General features: G+C 34.1%; 1 protein-coding gene across 3 annotated transcripts; it reads left to right on the top strand.

Moving 5' to 3' along the window:
- The first annotated feature begins 206 nt into the window (after positions 1-206).
- On the top strand, positions 207-10,385 carry LOC138318919 (probable caffeoyl-CoA O-methyltransferase 1). Of its 3 annotated transcripts, XM_069261736.1 has the most exons (8): positions 207-341; positions 1,391-1,528; positions 2,523-2,663; positions 3,351-3,507; positions 3,724-3,933; positions 4,953-5,053; positions 6,017-6,196; positions 9,463-10,385. In XM_069261736.1, exons 3-8 carry the CDS (start codon positions 2,550-2,552, stop codon positions 9,529-9,531), a joined length of 831 nt encoding a protein of 276 aa, XP_069117837.1. In that variant the 5' UTR covers positions 207-341; positions 1,391-1,528; positions 2,523-2,549; the 3' UTR covers positions 9,532-10,385. The 3 variants fall into 3 exon arrangements, with proteins under 3 accessions (XP_069117837.1, XP_069117836.1, XP_069117835.1); XM_069261735.1 differs by lacking the exon at positions 207-341 and having other exon boundaries at positions 1,266-1,528; XM_069261734.1 differs by lacking the exons at positions 207-341; positions 1,391-1,528 and adding an exon at positions 1,771-1,791.
- Positions 10,386-11,347: the final 962 nt, after the last annotated feature.

Here is an 11,347-nt window from a genome sequence, read left to right on the forward strand (position 1 = left end):
ACTTGCTTTAAAATGTAAGTAAATTAAATATGTAGATAAGGTACATAGGTAGATCACGATACTTCCTCAGTATCGGGATCAAAATATACATTGTACACGTACCACGTGCATCGAGCGTGACCAGCTCAAACATTATATTATCATCTATATATGGAAACTAAGTCATGTTGAATTTGGATGGGCATATTGTCCGATATGTACACAATATTTGCTGAACACGAAAAAGAAACATTTACTGTGATGAATCATACAACGGGGATCACGTGAAGCTGTTTATACTCAGAGATTATGGTACGGGTGATAATGTAACGGGTTCAAAATATCGGACAGCGTTCAGCCGGGTAAGAATACCGAGTTTACTGTCTAATATCATAGCGACATAATAATTTGTCTCCAGAATGAAAGTCACAACAAATTCAAGATATCTCTGCAAATAGATCAAATAATCGTTTAGTTTAGATACAGATATCTTTTTATAATCATACATTTTAGTATGACATCCAATTGAGATCTGTATTTAAAGGCAATTGGAAGTACAATTTGTATAATCAGTGATCGCTGTATGCATCTATCTACCTTGATGTTTAATAAATAGGGATACACGTAAACCCCAAGATTATGGTTATATTCGTCCTCTTTTGGAATGCACCCCAGAAAGATCTCTTGCATTTTATACACTAGCGTCTTCTGTTTTTAGACTCTCAACACCAATACTTATAGTCCAGTTCACTTTCAAACATGATCCTCCAATACAACCTCCTGAAATGAAAAAGTGATAAATAACTAAGGTTTTGATATAATTTTCGTACACAGGTTAGAAAAAAAATCAGATATAAGGATATGTATATTATAGGATCGTATACTTCATACTTAATATTATCTCTATCGACATCAGCTTATATAAAAATAATATTTGTCGACACTAGCCAATACTAGTCAAAATCAAAGAATATTTGTAGATATCAGCTAATTATATAATATCAATTGAAATAAAAGAAATTCGAAAATAACGAAGTATACATTTGTATGTCACAAATCATGGCAAAAGGGGTTGGGGTAGCTTGTAGACATCGCTGTCAAATAAACTTATGCAACCCAGCCTATAAGATACATGTATTTCTTGATAATGATAAAGATTGCAACATCAAGCAGTCATGATAATGTGAAGCAATGACTCAATGTCACCTGACCTACTACTGATACTATACTTGGTACTACATTTATTAACTAACATTTCAGGACTCATTTTAAATGATTTATTATAAATAATAACTGTTAATAGGTTACCGAACAGTGACGTATGGTGATTATTGCAGCACACAATGTACAAGCATTCAGTGAACAAACTGAGACACCCCTGTACACAAATGTAATCGTCTGTTTTGTATAGTCAATGGAAAGGTCAGGGAAAGGGGTCACCTAGGTTGACGTATACTATACGTTTACTGTCGTAGTATAAACATCATAACTCCCACCGGTGTAGAGCAGACGTCAACAAGACAGACAGATAGAGGTACAGTAGGTATTGGTAAGTATTACACATATATTATTATGGTTACAATTGAACGTGTCAGTAATATAATATACTTGTTACAACGTAGTGTTGCATGCTGGCAACTCCCCTCGACAATTAGTTAGTACATGGACATGTATAAGGCACTATGCTTGACTGAAATAGCATAAACCATATACTGATATACACTGTATGGTACAGTGGGAAGTTATAACGAAGTGTTACAAATTGTTTACTCAAGGGATTAACCATGAAAGCAATAGCAATTAACAATGAAGGTTATGTATGTTTTGTTTTTTATGTTCTTTAATTTTGGCCAAAGAAAATGACCATCATACTGAATTGATGAACAAAACCAAAATTACTTTTTTTTTTTTTAAATCTTTCAAAAATTGTAGGATATATAATTCATTGCACAATTTATGCCATGCTCAATATTGCATCATGCTAGTCTATTTCAAGAGAATAATAATAATGCAAATCAACATTATGTAAGAATATAAATAGGACCATTTATAATAGATATTTGTAAAATCTTATGAGTTTTCTTTTTCCGAGTTTTAACATGTTAAATCTATCAAACAGTGTCATAAGTTATTTTGATTGGTAGTGAATTTTTTTCTCTGGGTAGCTACGATAGTAATGTACCTACTTGACCTTGAATGCACGATAATTGCATGGCTATCGTGTGTACCTGCGTTAGTCCCTGTTTAGATAATGATATTTTGTATGTTTTTATCTATATTTTATTCTGGGTGTACTAGAACTAAGTTGATAAAAAGAGTGTATACATACATCAGGGCTAACATTCGGTAGTATTGTTGATTCGTAGATGGTTGTGTTGCTTTTAAATTTAGACAATTTTGACAAAAATATAACAATACATGGTAAAAAGACCACTGTTAACAAATTAACAAATAATAACATTAATTACCAAAATTGACGACTAGTACTATAGGTAATCCGTCATCATATTCACCGATCTCTATATTCAACTTCATTTGTTTAGAATTGGATAACTAAGCCGAAAAAGAAAATGGCACAATCCCCGGTTGCGCGTCACCTTAAGAAACTTCTGGAAACGGCTAAAACCCAAGGAGCTGCAGGAGACATTTTAACACAGATACAAAACTGTTTGGACTGTGAAAAGGTGAGTTTCGACAGATTTGTACAATATCTATCTTAAAATGTCTACATTCTGATTCAATGTAGCAAATTAAGCAATATCTATCTAACACACAGGAATCTGAGAATCAGTAACAGCGTATATCAATACGGACCCAATGAGTCCTTATATATCATTGGTGTTTTCAAATCGACATTCTCAGATCCCTGTGAAACATTGCATCTAAGTTTCGAAATTTGTATTGCAACACCCAGACCTAATACAATAGGATTAACGTGTATAGTGGGTGTCCTGCAGGTAGAGCATTACCATTGTACCTGTTGTCCCATTGTATGATTATAGAAGCCGACTTCATCGATCTCTTCTTGTTTTCCTAACTGATTTCTTCCTCCTCAAGTCGTTCATGTAAGGGAGACTATTGTTCACAGCGAACCATAGTCGATCAAGGTGGCAGGTAAATGAAGATGGACGATTGATTTATCAGTATAATGGGGTGTGCTGTTCGATGTATTTGGCAGCATGCCCCAGTGAGCACTATAAGGAAAAGACAACAATCTCCTAAACCATAAAACATCATATTGTATACAGGAGAGACCTTCCTTTAATTACATTATGACAATTAGCCTAAATAAACCAATCCAAACCGAGTATATATAATAATTTATTCAGTATATGTTATTTACTTGATGCATATTTTTACTGTCTCTGTAGGCACGGGATGACTACTGTGATACTATCACTAGTCCGTCCAGTGAAGCCATCACAAACCTCATTACAGAGACTGAGAACCACCCCTGGCAGCATGCTTTTGAGGAGGGCAAGATCCAATGGAGGGTGGGACCTAGGATGTTATCAGGCGCCTTAGAAGGTAACAACTTCCACTTTAATGTACTGAAGTGCTATATATCAACCCATATTAAACCCAGTATCGGCGGAGAAGATTTTCTTCTTATTATTAATATTAATGAAAGAAAATACATTTATAAGTACATGTTGAAAACAGAAATGTAAAGCAGCAATAGAGAATGTTTTCTTGAGAAACTTCTCCAATATTGTAACCATGGTCAAATGCTATTATTTTCAGGCTCATTCTTGAAGATGCTCACTGGTATGTCTAATGCCAAACGGGTTCTTGAAGTTGGCCTCTTTACCGGATGTGGTGCACTGGCCATGGCGGAAGCACTTCCAACGGATGGTCAGGTGGTAACTTGTGAGATAACAGAGTATGTTGCTGACGTTGCAAGAAAATTAGTCGACCAATCACCACATGGGAAGAAGATTCAAATCATGGTTGGTGGGTATATTTTAATTGCTGATCACTTTTTTTGCAAACACGTAAAGGTTTATATATTTTCTAAACCAATCACGACAATTCAATCTAATCTCACCATTATTGATTTTATATGATTTTTTAAACCAAATTAATCCACAACGTTGGTGGTTCTATTATGACGTCACAATCTATGGATTAATTTTGCATTGAGGTACGAGAAAAACACAGTAAGCTGCAATTGTATATCTAATATCTATTCATATTGTTTATACTAACCGAAACACGTGTATATTTTGATATTGCTTTCATGATAATAACTTGTTTGTAGGCACAATAATGCTTCCATAAAAAACACCAGTAAATAGAACGAAAAGGAGACGTCACTGGCGTCATGGTAAAGTCCTCATAGAAAAGTTGACGTTGCGCATTTATTTGGAAAAAAATCCATTAATAAATTTAGAAGTCAATAAAATCAGATACATTTATAAGGATATGTTTTCACTATCTTATTTAATATCAAAGTGCATTTCTTCGAAACTCTTTTTATATAACTTAATAAAGTAAAAACAAATATATCTGGAGTGAAAAATTCAATTTTGATATTTTCACTCGCTTTTGACCAATCGGAATGCAGTATTGACAGTGAAAATGTCATTTTGATTGTAACGTCATAAGTTTTTGCACAAAAACGACGTCAAAATTTTGTATAGAAATATCACGTTATGCTCACAAAATTACGAAGTAATAATCTCAAGAGCAAATAACTCTGTGAAATACAATGGCGGAATAACCTTGGCGGAACTAGTAGTGATGATCTTCTATAAATGGAAGCCAAAAAACAAATGTAATGAATAGAAAATGCTTTGTTTCTTGATGAATACCAGTAATATATAATCTTTTGAGGTGGAAACTTTGGTATTTTTTCACCTCACTCGATGAAATATAACTGGTATTGTTCAAGAAACAAGGGATATCCTGTATTGACTGTTATAATATCTTGAAAACATCACTGCATGTATGTAATATAAATATTTTCACAGGTCCAGCTACAGAAAGTATCGAACAACTGGCGAAAGAAAAACAGAAGTTTGACATTATCTTCATAGACGCAAATAAAGAGGGATATATAGATTACTACAAGGTTTGTAATTTACATTAACAGTTAACATTAACCTAGACATATTTTGATCTACGAGACATTTATCTTCTAAAATGCAGTTAGGACTTGTTTGTTTGATTATTTTAACGTCCAATTAACAGCTATGGTCATGTAAGGACGGCCTCCCATGCATGCGATGTGTTGCGTGTATGTTGTGTGAGGTGTGTGTTTTAGGAGACTGCGGTGTATTCATGTTGTGTCTTCTTGTATAGTGGAACTGTTGCCCTTTTTATAGTGCTATAAAACTGAATCATGCCGCCGAAGACACCAAGCAACACACTCCACCCGGTCACATTATAATGACAACGGGTGAACCAGTCGTCCCACTCCCGTTATGTTGAGCGCTAAGCAGGAACAGAAACTACCACTTTTATAGACTTTGGTGTGTCTCGGCCAGGAGACAGAACCCAGAGCCTTCCTCACAGGGTCGAGCGCTCAACCAAAGGCCAAAAGTGAGGTGATGTCAAGGGAGACGTTAGGAAAAATAAAGTCAGTTAGGAAGAAAGAAATAAGATCCTAAATTTAGTCGCCTTTTACGATCATGCAATAGGGGCAACAGGTACAATTTTAACGCCCTACCTGTAGGGCAGTTAGGACACAAAACTACTTAACCACGTTACTCTTTAATACTTATCAAGATACAGATTCACAAATCACTTAGCTGTTGGATTAGTTTGACAACTATCATGAATCAAAACAGGTAACGACACATGTAAAGTTATATACAAGATTTACTGGTAATAAGGAGGTTATTTCTCAGCATTCGATTTCGATTCGGCCTGAAATTCTGCAGGTTGTATAAGATTAGAGATTATCCGATATGTCGCGAGCGTTCTTGATATGGAGCCTGATGTGAAGAACTATGTAATTAATTAGTACACTTATATTTATAGTTATACTTATTCTTTGTATGTAGCACATTTTAAAATGCGCGATATCTTACAGATGATAATGGATAATGACATGCTGGCCTCCCGTGGAACAATACTCATAGATAACGCCTTGAATGGTGGTACGGCATATCTACCTAAGGAAAAGTTACTGCTGGACGAAAATAAGCTTGCTCAACATGCCGTGATGAAGGAGTTCAACGATTACGTATACAAGGACGCCAGAGTGTCCCAGGTAACGTTTTAAATGAACATGTTGTCATGGAGATAGCAGTACAGCATTATTGTATTTTATTAAACTTAATCATTATGCAGTTGCCTTTGATTGTGTTGTAAGGGGGATGAGAGGAAGGATCTAACTGTCTCTTGAAGGCAACCTTAGAGTGAAATGAAAATCAAATACATATTTTTTTATTTTTTTTTCTTTTTGTGCTCAGATATTGGCTCATTACACCTGTATCTAATCTCATTCATATAGTCTCATGCGTATATAGAACAAGTATCATATTTTCCGTTTTGACTCTTGGATTTTACACATTCATGTTCAATACAATTCTTATACATACATCCCAGCATGCTCTCTACTTATCTCTCTCCTCTCATTCCAACTAACATCTCGTATATGTATCAACCATCATCTCATCATTTCATTTTAGTCATCCCGTCTCAGTCGCCATATATCACTCCACCATCTCGTCTCAACCGCTATCTCACTTCTCCCGCCATATCACTTCTACCACCATCTCGTCTCTACCGCTATCTCACTTCTGCCGCCATCTCACTTCTACCATGCACCATCTCGTCTCAACAGCCTCTCACTTCTACCATCATCTCGTCTCAACCGATATCTCACGTTTACCACTATCTCGTCTCATCTACCGTTTCACCTCAACCACCTTCTCTCCTTTACAACTATCTCTTATCAACAACTACGATCTTATCTCGACCACCATCTTTTACATTTAAAATCTATACATTAAACTGTTATAATTACATTTACAAATATGATAATGTTTGTATATTGTATAGCCAATTAAGGACAAAAGAACATTAAATTCGCTGTAATTCTGATCAGCAATCTTATAGCCTATAACAATGAACATCATTTTCCTTAATTGTACATTGTAGTGATATTTTTCTAAAAATATATGAATTGAATTCCACAAAGCATCTACACATCGACATTCAATAAAATAGTGTTTATAATCATCCTTAATTTTACATATCAAACATGTATCATCCTCAATAATATTCCATCTTTTAAGCAAAATTCCATTTGGAAGGATATTATTAAATAATTTCCATTTGTATATTTTTTCATCATTCTCTATGATGTTATTATTGATAAATTCAAATAAACCATGATAAATCGAACCAGTATTTTCTAGCTGAAAAATACCTTCCCACATACCTCTACAGTACGAAAGAGAATTCTTTTTTCTAATAAAAGTAGAATAAAGAAATTTATTATTCACATTTTGCAATTTAACACCAACACCTTTATCAAACACCAGAAGATCAGAACATGTTTGTACAGTCGTACGTGCGTTATCTCCCTTCAGCTTATCTTTCCATTCTTTCGGAATAGCTTTCTTTACCTGAATTACCTCACTTATCCAATTTTTGTTTCTTTTAATTGTCGATAAATTTTCAATTCATCTATTCCGTCATTACCAATTATATCATTAATGAAGATTAGGTTAGATTCAATCCATGTATTGTAGATAAGGGAACTTCCATTAATTTTGATGTATTTGTTTCCCCAAATGACCTCCTTACAAATATCTCGATAATTATAATCAACAAATGGTTTATTACTTTCCCTGAGTTTCAACCACGATTGCAATATATTGATGTAAAATTTTGGAACATCGTTTTTTGGAAGATTGCGTATGTGTCCCGGAAACATTTGAAACAATATTCTGGTTCCACCTAGTTTGTCTAAATAATAATTTGGAATCACTTTCCAAGACGAATCTTCAGTAGATAATAACCTTTTTATCCAGGATACATTTAAAACATCAATATGGGATTCAACATCCCGAATAAATAGACCACCTTCCGATTTATCACCAATCATTACACTACGTTTAACCCGCTCTGGTCCATCGTTCCAAATAAATCGATAAATCTTCCTTTCAATTTCCTTAATTTGATCGTTACTTATATATTGGACACTTGCTAAGTACGTAATTTGTGGTATCAATAAAGACTGCACCACAACAGATTTTCCTAACATTGACAGTTTTCTTTTTTTCCAATTTTTAATTAGGGCATCAATACTTGTTATTTTGTCTGCCCAATTAAGATTTGAACATACCTTTAAGTTTGTACCAAAGTGTATACCTAAAGACTTGATTTGCTTAACCCAGTTTATACCCATAAAGGTATTATTTTTATTTTTGTTACAACCCAAGTATAACCCCTCCGTTTTAGATTTGTTTAATTTTAAACCAGATACTTTCCCAAACTGTTCAACAATATCTAATGCTCTATTGATATCTCTATACTTCAGAAATAACGTAGTGTCGTCGGCCAGTTGAGAGATTATTATTTTCCTACTTCGTATTTTGATACCACTAATGTTTGCATCAGTTTTCATTTTCTGAGCCAGTATTTCCGTTGCTAGGACGAAGGTCAAACATGAGAGGGGGCAACCTTGCCGGATACCACGTGACACCACGTAACTTCCGGTTAACCAGTTATTATTTTTAACACAGCCTTTGATATTGGTATATAATACCTTAACCCATTTAATAAAAGATTGGCCCAAACCGAACTTATCTAAACATCCAAACATAAAATCCCACTCTATCGTATCAAACGCTTTAGTGAAATCTAAAAAGAGCAAACACGAATCAATATTAAATTTCTCGGAATAATCTATAATGTCCTGAATTTGTCTTATGTTATAACCAATAAATCTGTTTTTAATATATCCGTTTTGATCTGTACTTACCAGGCGTTGCATCAGTGGTTTAAGTCTTGTTGCCAATACATAAGCCGCTATTTTATAATCTAGATTTAACAAAGTAATTGGTCTCCAATTTTGTAGCAATTTTGGGTCATTCTTCTTATAAATGAGAGTTACAACTCCAAGTTTCTGCGTATTACTTAACTCACCTTTCCTGAATCCGTCATTTAGAGACCCCAAAACGATATTTGCAATGTCATTCCAAAAAGTTTTATAAAATTCACCAGTAAGACCATCACTACCAGGACTTTTGTTCAACTTCAAGTTCTTCACTGCGGCTGTACATTCCTCTAATTTCAACTCACCTTCACATGATAACTTTTCGTGTTCCGATAACGTATAATTAACATCACAGCTATCAATGTACGTAGTTATCTCCCTTTTATCAATACATGAACATCAAATACATATAGCATGCGTAGCTTGTAAATGAAGATCACACGTATATAGAGGTTTGATGACCAATTTTAAAATCTTTACATGCTTACCCATTTTGCTGATGCTTTTCCTGTATTGTTTTTTTTCAGGTGATGGTGCCAATCCGTGATGGCGTTATGATGATCAGGTGGAGCCAGGACTTTGAAGGGAAGGCCTGAGTTTGGAGTGGACAGGAGTATTCAGAAATCGAACAAAACCCACAATGTGTTTCAGACTTTACAAGCAGCTCACTACGAAGTCATATTACTCCATAACAGTGTAAAGGAGATAGTGCTATTATTTATAACATCATTTCTCGTTATATTTAATGTACATTATACATACGATTTCTAGTTATGTGTTTAAAATTGCATTAATATATTCCACATGCATCAGCAATACGTAGCTTCAGATTCTAATAATTATAAAGTATTGAAAGAAATCAAACCACAAAACACATCCATGTTTATTTTAACAATGAATAACCTTTAATGCGAATTACATATTCACATAGTCGCCGAGCAGTCAATAAGATATATTTATAAAACCAAAACTGTTTTTAACAAATTCTTAATGTCTACTTTATACATTTATATAAAGATCTCATTAAGATTTAGTCTCGTGAGAGCCGAAGTGGCTAAAGCCAGGATAGCTAAAGACAGGGGAAATCAGTCTAAATGTGGCGATTATGTAAAGATGAACATCACATCATATAAATTATTCCAAAAATAATATGAAGATTCTTTATAAATGACTTGTGTTACGAACGAGTTTATAATGATAATGATGACAAGAAAAATAAACATGATGAAATATATATTTACCATTGATACTTCAAATATTTTCATGAGTCATTGGTAATACTCCTTTTGCCTCAGCAATAATAAAAAAGAATTAACTTTACATTGGCCTGTTTATGTAAAATCGATAATGATTAATCAAACGGCAAATTACGACACCGTGTACATAATGCTTAACTGAGATTAATCGCATATAATGAATATTTGCATTAAAATGTTACTAACAATTGGCATCGAGTGGTTGGACTTATCTTCTTTAAGTTAAACTTTGAACACTTCAAATGGTATTTTATCCCCCGCGACACGCGTTTGCAGGGGATATTGTTTTGGGCTTCGTCCGTCCGTCCGTCCGTCCGAGATCCTTTTCCGGGTTATAACTAAAAAACCGTTCAATGCAGCTCCTTGAAACTTTCTGTATACATCAGACACGTGTACTAATTGTGCCTTTTGCTATTGAGGATCTTCACTTTTGGGATTTTTTTTCTGTTACCATGGAAACTTAATAACAAATACAAAATTACTGTTTCCTTTTGTTTCCGAACTATAACTCCAAAACCTTTTAATGCAGCTCCATAAAACTTTCTGAATATATCAGACAAGTACTCTTGTTGTACTTATTGCTGTTGCTAACCTTCAGTTTTTTTTGTTTTTTTTCTGTTACCATGGAAACTCAGTCTAAAGTACCAAATTACAGTTTCTTTTTGTTACCTGCTATAATTTTTTATTCTGTTTTACAATACTCGCATACATTTAAAGTTATACTGGAATAATTGTTACTTTGACCTTTTTGTATTTGGGTTTTATTCTGACTGCGGCCAAAACATGGCCAAAAAGATTTGACCCTTATTTGACCATATCTGAACCGTAACCAATGACTAATCGCACTTTTGATAGTATGGTGGAATACTTGCCTTAATCTCTAACCGTTCTATTATATACTGTTGTGGAATAAGAACTGTGTTGCAAGCGTTTTACCACTGTCCATCTATGCATACTGTCCTACCGGAGAAAGTTAAAATAATGAATAAATGTTGATAAATAAGGTATCGATATTTCACACACCTTGTGTTAGACTCATAAAAGGGGTCGCTTTAAATGTAAATAAATTGCTTTCTGTCGCCTAAGATTGGCAGTTCAACTGTCAATTTTGCAGAGCAAACAAAACAGGGTCCAAATGTTAGTAAATCATATATAC

Source organism: Argopecten irradians, chromosome 3, assembly GCF_041381155.1.
Source record: "Argopecten irradians isolate NY chromosome 3, Ai_NY, whole genome shotgun sequence".
Taxonomy (NCBI): Eukaryota; Metazoa; Mollusca; class Bivalvia; order Pectinida; family Pectinidae; genus Argopecten; species Argopecten irradians.